This window comes from Ahaetulla prasina, chromosome 16 (assembly GCF_028640845.1).
Source record: "Ahaetulla prasina isolate Xishuangbanna chromosome 16, ASM2864084v1, whole genome shotgun sequence".
Lineage (NCBI taxonomy): Eukaryota > Metazoa > Chordata > Lepidosauria > Squamata > Colubridae > Ahaetulla > Ahaetulla prasina.
The window spans coordinates 21,286-40,193 of record NC_080554.1 but is presented as its reverse complement, the minus strand read 5'-3'; the positions used below and the strand labels follow the sequence as shown (position 1 = coordinate 40,193).

At 46.5% G+C, this 18,908-nt stretch overlaps 1 protein-coding gene across 11 annotated transcripts in view; it reads left to right on the top strand.

The window, feature by feature from the left end:
• Positions 1-18,908, top strand: part of ZNF618 (zinc finger protein 618) — a 51,413-nt gene that overhangs the window by 26,515 nt on the left and 5,990 nt on the right. For 2 of the 11 annotated variants that reach the window (XM_058158976.1, XM_058158979.1), the window contains exons 4-13: positions 1,885-1,962; positions 2,924-2,962; positions 3,866-3,955; positions 5,218-5,322; positions 6,561-6,650; positions 9,645-9,839; positions 12,472-12,555; positions 15,629-15,673; positions 15,884-15,961; positions 17,177-17,278. In XM_058158976.1, coding sequence (XP_058014959.1) covers positions 1,885-1,962; positions 2,924-2,962; positions 3,866-3,955; positions 5,218-5,322; positions 6,561-6,650; positions 9,645-9,839; positions 12,472-12,555; positions 15,629-15,673; positions 15,884-15,961; positions 17,177-17,278 — 906 coding nt within the window. The remainder of the gene's footprint in view (positions 1-1,884; positions 1,963-2,923; positions 2,963-3,865; positions 3,956-5,217; positions 5,323-6,560; positions 6,651-9,644; positions 9,840-12,471; positions 12,556-15,628; positions 15,674-15,883; positions 15,962-17,176; positions 17,279-18,908) is intronic. The other 9 variants (XM_058158978.1, XM_058158980.1, XM_058158983.1 and 6 more) reach the window with 6 other exon arrangements.

Here is an 18,908-nt window from a genome sequence, read left to right as displayed (position 1 = left end):
CTGGGTGGGCGGGCTGGAGATGACGCCTTGCTTGGCAAACCCACCTCACTTGGGCCGCATTGCTTTCAGCCATGGTTGCCATGTTAGATTTCTCTTTTGGAGAGGAAGGAGCAGGTGTGTGTGCGCGCGTGTGTCTTGGTATGGAGGAAGATTCTCTTTGCTGCTTACTTGAGTGCTGAGCATCAGCACCCCCTCCTGCCACAGTGATCAATCAATCAACACAGCTGGAATAGGTCTTCTAGTCGAACCTCCTGCACAAGCAGGAGATCCTGAACCATTTCAGACAGGTGGCTGTCCAGTCTCTTACTAAAAAAATGGGGGGGGGGATGGAGCACCCACAACTTCTGGAGGCAAGGTGGTTAATTGTCCTCACTGTTAGGAAATTTCTCCTAGGTTGCTTCTCTCCTTGAGTAGTTTCCATCCATTGTTTCTTGTCCTGCCTTCTGGTGCTTTGGGAAATAAGTTGACCACCTCTTCTTTGGGGCAGCCCCTCAAATATTGGAATACTGGTATCATGTCCCCCCAGACCTTATTTTCTCTAGACTAGCCAATCTGAAATCCTGCAACCGTTCTTCAATATCTCTAAGCCTTTAATTATCATAGTTGTTCCTCTTTGCTCTTTTTCCATAGTCTCAAGATCTTTTTTGTAATGTGGTGACCAAAATTGGATGGTGTATTCCAGGGGTGGCCTTAACTAAGGCTTGATAAAGCGGTACTAATACTTCACATGATTTTGATTCTATGCCTCTGTTTATACAACCAAGGATTGTATTCGCTTTATTGGCGTCTGTCGCACACTGCTGGTTCATATTTAAATGATCATCCGCCAGGACTCCAAGGTCCCCCTCATAGTTAACTGATTTTGAGCCAGGTTTCACCTAATCTGTACTTATACCTTGTGCTTTTCCTGCCTAAGTGTAAAAACCTTGCTTTTCTCCATATTAAATTTCATTTTGTTGGATAGGGCCCATTGTTCAATATCTTTTTGGATCCTGAGCTTGTCTTCTGGGGTGTTAGCTATTCCTACCAGCTTAGTGTCATCTAAGTTATTTATAAAGGTATTGAAGGGTATTGGGCCTAAGATGGAACCTTGTAGTACCCCACTGCTTACTTCCCTCCATGTAGATGTTGTACCATTAAAGATGACTCATTGAGTACAATTTGTCAGCCAATTACAAATGATGGAGGTATGGACCCATGATTGGGTGATCTAAGCTTTGGAAACATGGTGGCAGATAGATCCCTGCTTTGTCCGCCAAAATGTGCTACTCTGTGGCCTATTTCAGAGGAGGCAGCTATGGCCATCCATCCAGGGACTTTTGAGGATGGCTTGGGTGAGAGAGGAGCCTCCCCTTGGTCCAAGGGTGAAATCCAGCAGGTTCTGACAGGTTCTGGAGAACTGGTAGCGGAAATTTTGAGCACTTCGGAGAACCAGCAAATGCCACCTCTGGCTGGCCCCAGAGTGGGGTGGGAATGGAGATTTTGCAATATCCTTCCCCAGGAGTGGGAAGGGAATGGGGATTTTGCAATATCCTTTCCTTGCCATGCCCACCAAGCCACGCTCACTAAGCCACACCCACAGAACCTATAGTAAAAAAATTTGGATTTCACCACTGCCTTGGTCCCTTTTCTTTTGCCACTCCAGCACAAGATCTGTTCAGATCCACCATTACTTGGCCACACTGGTCCCAGCAGAGCCTAGTTTAGGCTTTCTTTCATGGCATGTCAGCAATTGAACCTGGTCAAGGAGGAGGGAGATGGTACTTAACATTATGAATTTTGTCCCTTTAAATTCGATTTAGGTTTGAGTGATTTGGTAGAGAGTTCTGTCTGTCTCTGCTTACAGCTGCCCTAATGTTTCGCTGTGCTTTTTTTTTCTTTCAGGATCATATGAGTGCGGAATATGTGGAAAGAAATATAAGTACTACAATTGTTTCCAGACCCACGTTCGAGCGCACAGAGGTATTGATCTCTTGTGCTGAGGAATTATGGGAGTAGCTAAGAAATGCGGGTGGGAAGAATTGTTTCTGAGATACTATTTGCATTCACAAATTGGGTTTTCCAGGATTTTGTCCAGTCATATTTGTGCTGGAATGCCACAGCCAGTTTGATATCTTTAGGCAAATCAGAAAAATATGCCCCATATTATTGAATTTGGTATCGGTTTAGAATACTGAACAAAATAAGTGGGGGGGGGGGGGAGAAAGCTGGCCATAGCAGAAAAGCCCCACCTAATTGATTGTGTGGCTGTCTTAAGTTGGAATGCAGAAGACATGAGGCAGCTTTAATTAAATCGGAGGTTTAATTGCACCAAGTGCTGCAAAGGACAAGCTACCAGAATTGCTGTTGCTCCCGCTCCTCTGCCACCATAAAGCCAGCAGTGGCTTAGATGAGCCTCCAGCCCTGAAGGAGATGCGTGTAATCCCTTTGATGGGCAAGGCCTTCAGGCTTCAGGCCCTCTCATCTGCATGGCTTCACTTCTCTTGGCTGTCTGCTTCACTGCAGAAGGTTAAATGCCACTGAGGACAGAAAGACCCCCACCCCCACCCCAAATAGTACTTCCTAAAGGTTAAAATATTGCAACGAGACCCAAGACGCTGCCACCTTCATGCGCCCAACCTCAAATCAGTGACACAGATTTACCTGGCCTCTTTGGCATAATTCTACCTTTTCTTCTGGTTTTGCTTATCACGAAGGGAGGGGATTTGGATGGCAACCTGTGCGCCCTCGGAACTGTACTAACAAGTGAGGGGCTCTGCCTGAGATGAGGATCTTCAGGCTATTTGGTCTCAAACAGACACGTTTCTTTGGCATCAGATCTGGGAAGGAGGCCTTTCGACCTCAAGCCTGTAAACAAGGACGAGGATGGGAGGGTGCTTATTCCTGGGAATGCATTCTCAATGCGGTTCTTCTCTTCGCTTAGACACAGAAGCGGCATCGGGCGAAGGAACCTCCCCGGGGAGTAAGTATCGACACCCTTCTTGAATTGTGTGGAGTGATGCTTTGCGAGCAAAAGGTCGTCCCCCCCCCAGTTGCAGGTTCTGGGAGAGGAGAGGGAAGCCCCCTTTGTGCCCAAGACGGCAGAGAGCTGCTGCCAGTCAGGGTTCAGAGGGTGGGCGAGATGGACCCAAAGCTGACCGGAAGTCAACAGGTTGGCTGTCACGACTCTGTTGCGAAGAAGGCTGGTGGGGCCAGTGGGGAACCAACACCTCCCCCGCTGCCAATTGGCCAGTGTGAAATGCAGCTGCCGTGCTGTGGCACCATGTGCTGGTGAGGGAAGAGGCTCCATCGTTTGACGACTTTGTTTTGCCCCTGTGCTGATCTTCCCTTCCACCGCTTGCTCTCTTTGTATTGTTTGTTAAATTATTTTCCGGTTGGAAAAATACTCTCACAAAGGAAGGAAAAACCTCATTAATAATTGGGATATTGTGAAGCCGGTGGTCTAGCTTTCCTTACTTTGGATCCTCTGATCCACCTGAATACTGTTAGGGATGGGTGCCACCCAAGGATTAGGGGGAGGGATGTTTTGTCTCTACCACTGCATTCCCCCACCCCACCCCAAAGCATCAAAACAGAACAAGAAAAATGCTATTTTCCTTGATTTAGAGGATGATTTTCTCTCCTCCAAAATTCCTCGGTGTCAAAAGATTTTGAGTTATCTTGAGACGGTTCCATCCTTTGCTCAAGATTAGAGCTTTCAGGGCCTTTGTTGGGGTTGAGGTGTGCTAAGACCAGGGAGCAGCCAGAGGCGAGAGTGTTGGTGGAAAGCCAGGTGCCGGTAGAAGGTCTGTGCATGGGGACTCCTCGGGGAAGCCCTGTATTCTCCTTGGAGTTTCTCGAACATTGTGCTCTTTCCTCCCCACAGATAACTTTAGGTACACGTGTGACATTTGTGGGAAGAAGTACAAATACTACAGTTGCTTCCAAGAGCACAGAGACCTGCATGCGGTGGATGGTGAGTGTTGATGTCTGAATCGCTTGGCAAGAAGAGGAGGGTCCCCGTTCTTAAAGAATGCTAAGCAGGAGCTCAGTCAGCCCTCATTTCCACCCTCTGTAGGAGTTGGGAAATGTTGATGGCTAAAGTCAAGCAGCAGCTTATCAGGACAAGCCAGGATTTCCATTTAACCCTTTTGTTTCCAGAAAACCTTGAATTTAAGCCAAAGGTGGCTTGAATGTAAGAGTTGCTGAAAGAAAGGGATAGAACTTCCCATCTCCTCCCAAGGAAAGGGAAAGGAGGCACAGGGCAGGCAAGTCTGCAAGCTCTCGTACCCGTTCTCAGGACCTTTAGTTATTGCTTAGAGCTCTTTGCAGGCCTGCATTTTATGGAAAGAAGCTGGGGAGGGGAGCTCTTGTGCAGGGCTGTTGACAACATTGGGTGATGCAAAAATCCAAAATCCAAGGGAAACCATTAGAATGTCATTGTGTGTGTGTTTAGCTACATGTACCCAGCTAGTTTAGAGGCATAATACCATACAACTTTTGGCAATAAAGTTTCAGCCAATAGAAATTTATGGCTAAACGATTCCAACACAGACTTTGACTGAGGAGCATTTGGGTGAATGCTCAATGGATGGAGAATGGAGCCAGAAGCCCTGTCTTGTTGCAATTTGAAGCACCTGTGGTGTGTGCAGAGATTAATCCACTCAGTTGGGAGAAAGAGTGCCTGTTTGGTTGATAGGAGAGTCTTGGGGCCTCTTGGTATAGGTAGGCTGGTTGTGTTGTTTTTTGGAACTTCTTCTTGACTCCTGTAAGAATGACTGTAGTTTTGCAATCAAGTTGTCACATTTTAAAAAGAAATAACTAGTGCAAATTTTATATCTTGAATTGGAAACATGCAGCTTATTATTAGTCACTTTAACAGGCAGATTATCAAGAAAAATACAATCAGGAAAAATACTATGAATGTGTAACATGTATGTTAGTCTATATGAGTCTTTACTACCATACATATCGGTTCTGTTCCTGTTCTTTTTTTTTATACTCTGTTCAGTGTTTTCTTGCCCAAGTTTTTTTTAAAAAGTTTTTAAACAGCTTCAAACAGGAGCAAACTAAAACGTTGCTTGTATTGACTTTATCACGCTTCTTACTCTCCTGCTACCAATTCTGCTGAAGGTGAGGGTAACCTATGGCAGCGGATGAGAGCAGGGCCTGAGGGATAAAGCCAGGGAGGCGTTTCCACGTGCCTCGATCAGCTCTCCTCCTTCTCTCCACTTGCAGACCCCTACGACCAAGCAATGATTGCCAAGGAGGAGGTGAAAGAAGAGGAGCCCGAGCCCTTTCAGAAGATTGGTCCAAGTACGATTGACCGAGTTTGCAACTTAAGTAATTAACTAGCTTTCAGTGTCTCAGAGCTGAGGTTTCAGGCCGAAGCCAGGGGTGGAACGGTTCTCGCAGAGGCAGGAAGCTCTCATTAGTCCAACAGAAAGAGCTTTGCCTGTGTGGGACCCGGCCTCCATTCCTCTTGGCATGGCTGGTGACAGACCGGAAAATCTTCCTTGGATGTATCTTTCACTGGGGTTTGTTTAAGGAGCACCAATAGCACCTTCTAGGTTTTCCAAGGTGTAGCAGGCAGAATAACTCCCAGGATACCTGAAAGCTGCTTGGTATCAGGTCTCCTGGTTGGTCTATCTGTCCCACGACTATCGGCACTGACTGGCTGGAGCGGCTCTGAACGTCCATTCAAGCAGAGGGGTTTCTCCCAGCCCTTCCCTAGAAATGCAGGGGTGAACCTGGACCTTTTGCACGCAAAGCAACAGCTCGTACTCAGACTGTGGCCAATCATCAGGAGACAAGCAACCTGCTTGCAAATAACACTCCTAAGTAAACAGAAAATTAATCTTCCCATTGAGTTGGGGAATTAAAAAAATATTCTTGCTTAATGTTACATACTTTTATAAGCATCTGGTTAAAACAATTCAATTTGCCCAAAGTATTTAGATGTAAATACTTTATTGCAAAGAGAAGGAATTAAGTGCATGTTATTTATTTTAATAATTATATTCAGACATAGGCAAAACATTCCATTTCTCATGACTTAATTTTAGAATTCACAAAGAGCTCTTCATTAAAGGGGAAGATATTGTCTTAAGTATTGTCCTCTGGGATAAAAAAAAGTCAATTACAATTTTGCAGTGTTCTAATTTGATTGCTGCTGCATTCCTTGTTATGTTACCATGTTTTCTTCGGGAATAGGGTGAAATTGAGGGTGGGGAGCAATATTAAAACTAGAAATCGATAACTGCCCCTCATAAACACTGATGAGAGAGCAACTTGGCTGCTGTCTGGGATGGATTATACAGTCCACTCCCAAATGCTACTTCTGCAAAGGAAGGAAGTCTTTCAGCCATGTCTTTTCAGCCTCTCTCCAGGAAAGAGAGCTGGGGCAAAACAGAGGAAACAGTTACCATGAAGGGGGCGCCCAGGGCCCCCTTGGTCAAGAAAACTTGGAACTCATCTCATGAGTTATTTCCATGTGGGAAATGTCCACCCTGCTATGCTCTGAATTGAAATCCATGTTTGGGTTTTTTTCTCCTTCTGAAAATTGTTTTCTTGCTTTGTAGAAACGGGCAACTATACCTGCGAATTCTGTGGCAAGCAGTACAAGTACTACACGCCATATCAGGAACACGTGGCCCTTCACGCACCGATCAGTGAGTATCCAGCTGTGACACAGCAGCCGGGGAGAGCCTGGGATCCAGGACCTTTCAAGGCAGAGGCCAATCGCACAGCCAAAGTGATCACAAGGGACAGACCAGTACTAGCATATCTTCCTGATAGCTGTACTTTGGGGATATACTTTGAGAGAAGTTGTTCATATTTCAGTGCAAATATTCAAGCCAGATTGCCTATAATTGTTAATACTATACTATAAATAAAATTACACCTGTATTTTGTAGTTTACCATTTTTGACAATGTAGATTTGTCAGCTTGACCCATCATCTGCTTATGGCTTATATAAAATACTGTAGTTGTTTCTCTCAGTAAATTGAAATGTTCAAAAGTGTGGGAACCCCATCTGCTTACTGGTTGCAGCCCTCAACTTCCAAGGACTGGCTCCTTGGTCCCATTCTCCTCCCTGCCCCTGTCCCTAGTCGGAGGGACTGCCTCTGTCCTCCACCGCCTCTCTAGGTAGCCCACCGGGGCTCCTTTGCCCACTGAATCTCTAGTGGCAGCCTTGGCGCTCTTACTCAGTTAAAGCCTGATAGGATTTTGCTTTCGATTGGACCGGTTGAAACCCCCAGAAGTAGGACAGGAAGGCATCCTTCAGCTCAAGCATCTAGGCCTCATTGCCCCAGGCAGTACGTAGCCCCATGACAAACAGTCCACTCCATCCCCCTTTGAGGTCGGTGGCCATCACCTCATCCTCACGGAAGCAGATTCTGCATGTTAACGCTAATTTCTTGAGGGAAGACTTTCTTTGGCCTGTCCTGAACTGTTGGGACTGCTGTTTTGAGGAGGAGATGGGAATCTTCCCCTTCATGTCTGCACCTCAGCATGTGGCTTTTTTTCTAGCCTGAATAGCCCCAGCCTTGTAATCTGGAGGTTTTGTGGGCAAGCGCTGCTGCAGAGGCTTCATAGGGGAATCTGCGGTGTCAAATTCAACGCATCCTTCGGTCTTCTTACGCTGCGAAGATTGCCCGTAGCCTTCTAGAGTCGTCTGATCAGGGAGTTGAACGGCATATAAATACAATACATAAATAGTCATTTGTCTTGATTGAGGCTCAGTTTATTGTGGCAATAAGTCACTCGTCCCAAGCCATTGGGAGTGGAATTTTGGAGGTCGACCACCTCCTGGCCTGGAGGTCTTCATTAGCTCTCGTGTGACCAACGACCATTGACAGACCTGTTGAATTAGGGCTGTCCTTCCTCTTCCTCTTGCCCTGCATCCTCCGTCAGGCTCTCTGGGTTACCCTAATTGTGTGAGCAAAGGGACAACAGCTTTGTGCTCTGTTCTCTGTGTAGGTTTTTTTTCTTCCAACAGCCCGCCCTCCTCCATTGGGTCCCTTTACCCACAAAGTATAGTCCAGGTGTTGTCAATGGTGCTTTAGGATTGTAGAAAGTCCGTACACACACACACACACACACACACACACACACACACACACACACACACACCCTGAAATTCCCCTAATAGCTGCAGTGCCTGATTGGTGCAAAGCCTTTGCTGGAGCCCTGTTGTTCAGCAGGAAGGGATGTGAGAGGCAGCAGCAATGGGGCTGGCCGCCCACCTCACTCACACTGTTCTTCCGCCTGGCAAAGGGTGGACATTCTAGGCAGTGTGCCAGAAAGTTGGGGGGGGGGAAGTATTGTTGCATTGTTTACACTGATATTTTCCATCCAGTCTGTGGTTTCAAGGAATTAGGGCATCTCCAGTAGCTTTTTAAAAATAAAGAACAAATACTATCACAAGGCGAATTTGTATTTGCCTTTTATTTATGGTTTCTTTGGGGGAATCATGATGCAATGGGTAAGGGTCTGATTACAATCCAGATCGCATTACAGAGCAGTTGTTTTGTGGGGGAAATTGTGTGAGACAGTATTGTCGATGTAGCCTTAAGATGCTGGCATAAATGCAAGATATAAATAACTGAATAGAGTACTAAATAATGTTTTGACATGTAGAATGTTACACATTTTATTTTTTATTTTCATCATATGTGTGTGCCTTGATTGGAGCAATAAAAGATAGAATTATGAAATGAAAATGTCCCTGTGCGATTGTCTTGCATGTTAACTCTTAATTAGACGTGGCAGTAAATGGAGACTTATTCTGTAAGTTCCTAAATTAATTAAAAACTTAGTTCAGACAAACTGTAGGGAAGGGAAAGAAGGAAGGAAGGAAGGAAGGAAGGAAGGAAGGAAGGAAGGAAGGAAGGAAAGGAGGGTAAAAACCAGTTCTCATTTCTGATTGATGGGACCTGAAAGGAGCAAGTTGGCACACATAGTTGTTGTTTTCTAGATGGGGACAGAGAGAAGCCTGATTTTTTAGGATTTCTAGTTGGCTAAAGAAATCTAATTCTTTGTGGTCAACTACATATCGATGAAGAATGTACACAGATTTGACTAGGGTGGTTTTGGAGAAATTCTTATTGCGATTGTATATCACAGCCAGCCCATGTCTCAAAATAACGTTCTCTTTGTGGGAGGGCCCTTTTGTTGCGTGTCATGTCGTGTACATTTTTACTAAAAGCGGAGCCTTTTGGCAGCTGTTTTCAGTGTAGTAATAAAATGTTTAATTTCTTCACCAGTTAATTAACACTAAGGCTGGTATGGGAGGTTTTGAGCTTCTTAAAGAGCGGAAGGTGAGAGATGCCCCCGTCCCCATCCCCAAAGGGCGCTTGCCCTCTTTGCCTGAAGGTCTTGTGGGGATCAGGCAGGGGCTGCGCAGGGGACACTAAAGCTGATCGAAATTGGAGAAGCCGGAAATTCAAAGCCCTTGTGTCGTGCTTGAGAACTTACAGCGGTGGGGTGGGGTGGGGTGGGGTGGGGTGGGTGGGTGGGGCTGCAGCGGGGCCCAGTGTCCTAAAGGCTTTGGGTATGGGGAGCATGGACATCTTGTAGAGAGGGGGAAGCGCCCTGGCAGAGGCAGGTTCTGGGCACTGACTTGTCTATCCCGGCACTAGTTCTGAGTGTTCATATCCAGAGTACTCTCGATCTCCACTCTTCGTGGCTGTGAAGACCCAGGCGAGCCAATCGGGCAAAAAAACGCCGACGGCGCCCATAATCCGGTGCTCCACCCTCCTCCACCGCACTCCCTCCGGTATCCCACCGGCGGCATCTCCGTCACAGACGTTCCGCGCTCCAAATTCTGGATCCCCAGGAAGCAAGGCCACCACAGGTACAGATTGTGCTTTCTACCATCCCCATTGATTAAACCCCACCCCCCACCCCCGACCGCCTGTGCACCCCCAGGCCCCAAAGGGGATGGCACCGGTGGTTCCCGGGGAGGCGTGACCCTTTGCGAGGGGACCAGAGCCCCTGAGAAGCCCCCGAGGGTCCACAGAGAGCCTGGCCGAAAACGTCTTTTAGGCATACGGGCAAAGGATGGAGGAGCAGACTGAAGCAAAAGCGTCCTTAAATTGAGTGAGGGTGGTAATATTTCATGAGTTTATAGAGCTCTGTCATTGAAGTTATTTTGATATCAACTAAGAAAAATATTTTTATTAGAAAAAAGAAAAAGAATACTATTGGATTTCCTTTTAGTTTAGTGTTTTGTATTTTTTAAAAATAGAAACAACCTAAGGATTTGCTGAATCTTGAGTGCCATTTTATAATGTTCAATTGGAGGCATTTATTGTGGATTATGGATTTTTTTTATATGTATATAATTTTTTACTGGCCTTTTTGTCTACCTGTTTGGGAAAAGCAGTATGTATTTAGTATTCTTTGAAAAGCCTTTTTGACCCTCCTTGTCCCACCGAACGTCTTCCCCACAGACCAATCCAAAATTGGTGGCATTAAGATGCACGAGTGGAATGGTCGATGAAGGAAGAGAGGCCAGGCATGGTGAGGAAGGCTTGGTCCTCTCCTCTTCTCTCCTCTCTTCTCCTCACCTCACCTCATGTAAAAGAGTGGGGCCCCTTGCTACTTGGGTTGAGGCTTTGGGGGTCCCCATTGGTGCCAGAGCAGAGCAAGACAGGGAATTCCTTGTGGTACATGGAGAGGTCCCTGTGCCTGCGATTGAAAGCTGCCTCTCTTGCCTGGTGAGCGATTGAGACGGGTGAGAGCTGAGATGGAATGGATGTCAGCATTTCTGCCAGCTCCAGAGACTGTTTGGGGTCTGGATTCTTCCCATACTTGCCGCTGCCGGCTGTTTCCAAGGCTCCTGCCCTGGGCTGGTGGGCTGAATCATAGTGGGCCTCTCAGCTGGCTGACCAGGTGTTTTCTGGAAGCCCCTGCCCTTCTGCAGGAACTGGGGTTGCTTTTGAGGGAGAAGGCCTTGGAAAAACCTAGGGAGGGAGCAGGCTTGGGGGGAGGATCTTGGCCACATTTCCCTGGGAATGAGAGATAAGGGGGCAACATGGGGGGGGGAATCGTATAGTGGAGGGGGTGATGAGTACAGGTACAGAGTATCAAAGAAGCCCTAAATATTTCCAAGCACCTGATGTCTTAAATGTGAAGGATCTTTCCTGGCCGGAGCAATAAAGAGTCAGTCACCTGCCGCATCTTGTGACTGTAGCCTTCGGATGCCGAAAGCTGAGCATGGGAGTGAGCCAGTATGTAATCACTCACCGCACAACATTGTGTTTCGTTGGGATGTAAGTGAGGGGCCTGTCTCCCTTGTCCCTGCGGCCTGACATCTGTGCCAGGGAAAACCAGGGAGAGTGTTGCCTTGGCAAGTGGTTGTGAGAAGACACTTTGAGGCTCCTGCTTTGTCCTATAGGGCACTTGCTTTTAAGAACACTCAGCTCTGTGGCAATTCCCTTCGCTTGCTAAATTTCACAATTGCCTTAAAAGAAAGTAGCTTCTTTCTTTCTATCCTAGAGCTGTCACTGATTTGGTCCTTTGAACACATAACTTTAAAACCCTGCAAGACACTTTGCTCTCAGTACAGCCCCTCCCCATCTGTGGCAAGTCACTATGCGAGGAAGACTCTTGTGTGATGTTATCACAGCAATACTTGGGGTGTTTGTGGACAGGCAGTTGACTTGGGCTGGTTGAGACACTCAAATTATTTAAAATATTTCCTCTGTGTCTAGCTGAGTGAACCAAATGTCTTCAGAAATTTGTACTTTGGGGGTGGGTGCAGGGAGACATAGCTTTCGCCTGCTTTTGTGCCTAGACATGATTACGAATTGCATCAAACTGTGGTCCGCTGCTTCTTCCTTAGGATTGAGAGAATGTTTAAACACGTGTTAATTTTTATTATACTTTTAATCCTCGCAATAATGAGAATCACCTGGATTTATGGCAAACTGAAAAAATCGAGAGACATTACAAAAATACGGAGCATAAGGTTGATTTGCGATGATGTCCAGATGGCAGTGGGTCAGGATGGGAGGGTCTTAGCAGAGCCAGCAGGGTTGTGCATTTCCACACAGATCAATTGCACAAGCAGTCCAGGGTTGCTTGTGTGGGCTGTGCTGCTTGTGAAGGTAAAACAGGGTTAGGGTAATGATGGCTGCCACGTTGAACAAAGAATGGAAAAAAATGTGATTTTTTTTTATTTGTTACTGTTTTTATTTTCAGTAAAACTGCACAAATTGCACGTTGTAAAATGATAGGCCTCTGCCGTTTGCCCCTGAAGTTGGTCCAGGCTACCAAGTGGGCTTCTCCGGCTGGTTCTCATGTTTTGGCATCAGGTCTTTAGCAGAATCTTCAGCTGCTTCAAGCCTGGTGAAGACTCTGTTCCCATTTCCTAGGCTGTTTAAGCAGCCCGAGAGAGAACCTTCTCTGCTTTCCCTGCTGACGGGCCTGCTTGGGATCAACGCTCAGCAGCCCCTTTCTGTCTTCCTTATTCTCCCACCCAGCAGAAAGCGCTTTCAGTCGACGAGTGGAAAACAAACTGCAAAACAACTATGAAGAAACTAACAGCAGCTCCCAGAACTCCAGTGGTGAGTACCTGCCCTTCCCTGGACACCATTGTGCACTGTTGCAAATGTCCCTTTCCCCCACAGGATGAGCAGAGAGCAAAAACCTGGGTCTGGACTTAAAGGAGGCCCAGGGCCAAAGGTGAGCAAAGAGGGACAAGTCTGGTTGCATGGGTGGCTTTCTTTCAGCCACCCATGTCAGTCGATGTCTGGGACTTTCTGTCTTTCTTGATCTGGCCAACTGCCGGCTCTGTGGATTTATTAAAGTTGGATGCTGCCCTCTCTCGATGACTCTGAGCAGCTCACTGTAATCAAGGAGATTCCAATAAAATTAACACAACATAAAAAAATAAAGATAAAAGACAGCAAACTAGATGATGTGTGTGGGGTCTTAGGATTACCTTTGATGAAAGCCTGGGTGAAGAGGCAGATCTTCAGAGCTCTTCTAAAAAACAGCAGAGTGGTGGTGGTGGTCGTCCAGAGCTTGGAGAGAACCTCATTGAAGGGGGCCCGTGCATAGGAAAAAGCGCAGTGGAAGGCTGTGTTGCAGGCAGTAGAGGTGTCCCCCCCCACAACTTTGTGAGTCTGTCTCAGGTTGGAACACTTTTGCTGGCTGTAATAACTCCCCGGCTATTCTGTCAAAAACATGAGAATTGCAAAAAGAAAAGTTTCTTTAGAAACAGAAGCATCTCCAGCCTCAACTTTCTTAACAATAACAATAACAACAACAGAGTTGGAAGGGACCTTGGAGGCCTTCTAGTCCAACCCCCTGCCCAGCAGAAAATCCTACACCATCTCAGACAGATGGATATCCAACATTTTCTTAAAAATTTCCAGTGTTGGAGCATTTACAACTTCTGCAGGCAAGTTGTTCTAACTGTCAGAAAATTTCTCCTTAGTTCTAAGTTGCATCTCTCCTTGATTAGTTTCCACCCATTGCTTCTTGTTCTACCCTCAGGTGCTTTGGAGAATAGTTTGACTCCCTCTTCTTTGTGGCAACCCCTGAGACATTGGAACACTGCTATCATGACTCCCCAGTTCTTCTTTTCATTATAGACATACCGAGTTCCTGCAACCATTTTTCATTTGTTTTAGCCTCCAGTCCCCTAATCATCTTTGTTGTTCTTTGCACTCTTTCTAGAGTCTCAACATTCTTTTTACATCATGGTGACCAAAACTGAATGCGATATTCCAAGTGTGGCCTTACCAAGGCATTATAAAGTGGTATTAACACTTCACGTGATCTTGATTCTATCCCTCTGTTTATGCAGCCCAGAACTGTGTTGTCTTTTTTTGCAGCTGCTGCACACTGCTGGCTCATATCTAAATGGTTGCCCACTAGGACTCCAAGATTCCTCTCACAGTTACTACTATTGAGCAAGGTACCACATATCTGGTACCTGTGCATTTTGTTTTTTTTGGCCTAAATATAGAACCTTACTTTTTTCACCGTTGAATTTGTGTTAGATAGCGCCCAATGTTCTAGTCTGTCAAGGTCTTTCTGTATCTTGAGCCTATCTTCTGGAGTGTTGGCTATTCCTGCCAGCTTGGTGTCATCTGCAAATTTGATGAGTTCCCCATCTATCCCCTCGTCCAAGTCATTGATGAAGATGTTGAAGAGTACTGGGCCTAAAACAGAGCCTTGGGGTACTCCATTGCATACTTCCCTCCATGTGGATGTAGTTCCGTTGAGGACTACACGTTGAGTGCGATTCTTGGCCAGAATCGGGATGCACTTGTGCATCTATCATGGCAGGAATCGCAGGAAAGCCTGGATTGTCTGGGGTGAAGCCCCACCTGCATTTTGATTCCATTTCTGTAATCCTGGGAACCACCTGCACTGAAACCTCTATTCAATGGATGGTTAATGGCGGAAACAGCGGCTATGAGCATGTGTGTGTGTGTGTGTGTAAGGGGAGGGGAGAAAATATTTTAAATTGATTTATTAACTAAATGATGCAACCCTAGATTTAAATTCCCTGGGAAATTAAAAACCATCTTTTTATGTGGCCGTCTTTTTTGAATTTCAAAGTGATTTCTGCAAAAGTGGCTGTAACGTGAGCTAGAGATGAAATACATTAAGTGGACCTTTTTTTTGTTAAATCTACACAAATTTGGTTGTGCACATTGCACATGCCTGAGCAACATCTGCATTTTTTCTCTTGGTGCTGTACATCTGGATCATCTTTTTTTTTTCTGTATTCAAGCAATCATGAAGTGGGTGAGCAGTGACTCATGACCTGCAAAAGTGCAGATGGAGATGAGGAAGACTTTAAAGGATGGTTTCTCTGCCTGGTGTGGGTATTGTTACCCCTCCCCCAAAGGATGCATCCCTGTGCAGGATCAGGAAAGAGCAGCTGCAACAGATGAGGCTGAGATGGGTGCAGGCTGCTTTCTAGCAGTCGCTTGCGATACATGCAGAGAGCCTTCGTTGCTAGCGAAGGACAAATTGACACTTCCAGAATGACATGGGGGACAGAAAGGTGACATCCAGACACTCCTTTCTGGAACTCAGATTCAAATGGGCATGTAATGGAACTTGATATACTCTGTCCCTCTACTCTGTTCCGTTTTGAAGTCCTCTGCATTAGGAAAAGCCTCTTCAAATGCAGAATAGTCTCTTGGCTTGGCTACAGGAGATCTTTGGGCATGGGGGAGACGTCTCAGCATTGCCCTCTACAGTAGTAATGATGCTGTCCATAGCATTAAGCAGAAGTCAGTTGTCAGCAGCTTGCATGGCTTGGTAAGGAGGCTGTGTTTCTTCCCAGTGAATGTGTGACATGGTTGTACAATTTGCTGGCCCAAGAGGTGTGGTGTGGCCGTCGGCTTAGGGCCTTTGGTCCCAGTAGACCAAGGTTGCCCAATCGGGGCCTTTTGTATGTATCTGTCAAAGATTTATTTGAAAAAAGCCGCTCAGAGTCATCTGAAGCACGAGATAATGACAAATTTGATCAGTAGATAAAATAAAACCAGTCACTTCCTAAAGTGTACAGTTCTTGGTGGTTTGGGGGCCGTATTGCTCATAGGTCCCCAGCGTAGTGCTTGCATTCCTCATGAGGGGAACTCTTCAATGTCTGCATCTCTTTCTTCTTTGCAGAAACTGCCAGTCCTTTGGTTTCAAATCCTTTACCGCTTTTACAAAGTAAGTGCAATGGACGTCCACACTGCTGAGTCCAGGGGGACTCATGCACCCAGCTCCTCTTAAATCACCCCTTCCCCGCCCAATACAGATCTTTAATTAGTATTATTTCTGGTCTTGATTTGCATCTCTGTCATCCCGAATATAGCCGGCTGCTGCTGGCTTCACCAGAGCCAAGTCCTCTAATGCTCTCTCTTGGCCTCCCTATTTTAGAGCCATACACCTGTGGGGCCTGTGGCATCCAGTTCCAGTTCTACAACAATCTCCTTGAGCACATGCAGTCTCACGCAGGTGAGTCTCTTGGTTGCTCCAAACGTCGGCAGTTTGGTGGAATGGTCTGTGCCAATGTCGGTCTCTCTCTCTCCTCTAAGAAAGTGTTGTTTCTTCTTTTTATAACCAAGGACAATATATCCAAGCAGTAACCCTCTCATCCAGCAGTGCGAATGTTGCCAACAGGCATGGATGGATCTACTTTGAGATTTGATAAAAGAGGTCGATCCTGACTGTTTTGGGAAATGTGCAAGCAATACAGGTGGTTGGTGGGAGGGAAGCTCGGGACCGAATGGTTACTAACTGGCAGAGAACCTCCTTTTGGGAAAAGTGCCACGTCAAAGGCAGGGCAAGCCTCGAAAATGTCACGATGCCATCATTAGCAGCATATTGGAATTTGGGGTGGGAATTGAAACTTGCAGTTGCCCCTTGGCGCACTTTCCCCCCTTTGATTTCAAGCAAGTATTAGGAAAGTATGGATTTAAATATTGCCATGATTGGGAAAGCACAAGGCAAGCCAGTCTGTCTGCATCTTTCGGAAAAATAATGTAGAAGAAAGGCCAAGGCTTGCTTTGGGAACCAAAAGATCATGATAGGGAATAATGATGAGCAAACCGGGGAACGGGGCGGATGGGATGGTGGAGAGGCAGAGTAGGAGGTGGACTTTTGCAAGGCTATTTTCAAAGCAAGCAAATTTGGGTCATCAAGAGAAGCTTATCTGCTCTGTTCCTGTGTGGCACTAAAGTAAAACGATAACCTGTATGTGATTGTGGAGGGTGCGGTGTCAGGATTTCGGTCTCTCCCTTCAACGCATCTGCATCTCTCAGGATAATTGTGTGATTTTCACCGGCATTTCACTGTATGGTTCAAGTGTGGCTTGGTGTGCGTTGACACTATGGAACACTCACGTTTCAAGGAAAGGCAGCAAAAACGATAAGCCTGTCCATGCTGGGATACGTGGCACATGGTGGTGCCAACAGCCGCTTTTCCTGCCTGGAGCCCCACCCTGGATCTCCCCCTCTGCAAGGGAGTAATGGGCAAATCTGCCTCTGCGTGGCCATAGCTGCCCTCAGCCAAGGCATCGGAAGGACCTATGGTCAAAGGCAGCTTCTAGCCTTACATTGTAGAAGCGGCCCAGGGAAGCAGGGAGGTGTTTGCAGCCTGCCTTGAATCGCTGCTCCCTGAGGCAGAATTAGTGCAGTCACTTCCTGTCCTCTCTGCCTCTTTGCCCTTCAGCTGACAATGAAAACAACATTGCCTCAAACCAGCCCAGGTCACCTCCAGCTGTGGTGGAAGAGAAGTGGAAGCCGCAGCTACAGAGGAACAACTCTAACAACAGTATGTGTACTATGCGACAACCAGTCGAGGAGGGGGAGGAAGTGGGCCAGCTGCTTTCTGCGGTGCCCCCCTTCCTGAGTAGCATCAGGCTCAGGGGATAAAGGCTCCCGGTTCGGACTGGATCGCCCAATCCAGTAGCGATGGCAGTGGGTGTTCAGAGAACTGGTAGCAAAAATCCCTGCCCCCCACCCCCCCATGCCCAGCTGAGCCACGCGATCATCAGAGTTTGGGTTTTTTTACTTTTAAAAGCATTTTTTCTTCAGCCAAAAAAATGCTTTTAAAAGTTTTTAAAAAAACCCTCTGATGATCGAGCGGCTCAGCTGGGATCGTCAGAGGCTGTAGAAAAAATTCTTTTAAAAGTAAAAAAAAAAAAATTTGGCTATGCCCACCCAGTCACATTACTCCCCCAAGCCACACCCACAGAACCCATATTAACAAATTTTACATTTCACCACTGATCAGGCTACACCCAAAGGAATCTTGATTCTCCTGGATGGGTCTGTCCTTGGCCTCCCAGACAAAGCTCCACGCGTCCCTTCTTCTCCATGTAGGCCAACTGGGGCCACAGCATGCAGAGGATACTGGCAGGCACCCAGTTTCTCTCTGAAAGTCTAAAGCAGCGGTAATCAACCTGGTCCCTACCGCCCACTAGTGGGCGTTCCAGCTTTCATGGTGGGTGGTAGGGGTTTTGTCAGATACTGAAGCACTTTCCTTTTTTTTAATTTGACTTTTTAAAAAAAATTCATAGCATTATTTAAAAAAATTGTCATTAGGTTTTCATAAAATTCCCTGTGACAATTTAAATTTCTGAAAATATACTATTTGTATTGCCCGTGCACAAGTTTAGTTCACGTTATGTAAGTGAAACTAAATGGCGCTATAGTGTGACTGCAAACAAAACAGCCTCGTCCCAGAATAGCTCGCGCATCTCCCCCCACACCACCCAGCTGTAACAGACAAGCAAAGCTGGCAGCCGGCGCCCCCCCCCCCCAAACCCAATCCCCGATGCACGAGAGGCATGTGGAGACGATGATACACGGCGCATTACTGTGGAACCGGTGGGAGGTTAGAAAATTTTACTACTAACAGAGATACAAAAATGGGCGGTAGGTATAAAAGGTTGACTACCCCTGGTCTAAAAGGAGCGCAAGACTCCCCTCTTTATGCAAATGACAGCCGAGGCATTTGGATCTCACATGATAAGCCTCAAGAGTTTTACAATGTGAGACCAAAATGCCCTCGGCTGCAGCCAGGGCTGAGAACAGTTTTATTTCTAGTCGTCCTGTTTCCCCACCCCCACCCCACCTTGGTGCCCTTGTGGGTGGGTATTGTTTCTTAGCATCTTGCGACCAGTGTGTGTGTGTGTGTGTGTGTAATAACAACACAGTCTGGGAAGCGTCTTAATGTTCTAGAACAGGGGTGTCCAAACTTGGTCCCTTTAAGACTTGTGGACTTCAACTCCCAGAGTTCCTCAGCCAGCTTTGCTGGCTGAGGGACTCTGGGAGTTGAAGTCCACAAGTCTTAAAGGGACCAAGTTTGGACACCCCTGTTCTAGAAGGAGGAAGAAGGTGATTTAAAAATCAGGATTGCAGTATTTGCTCTTCCTTGCCTGATAAAGAACCCCAATTAA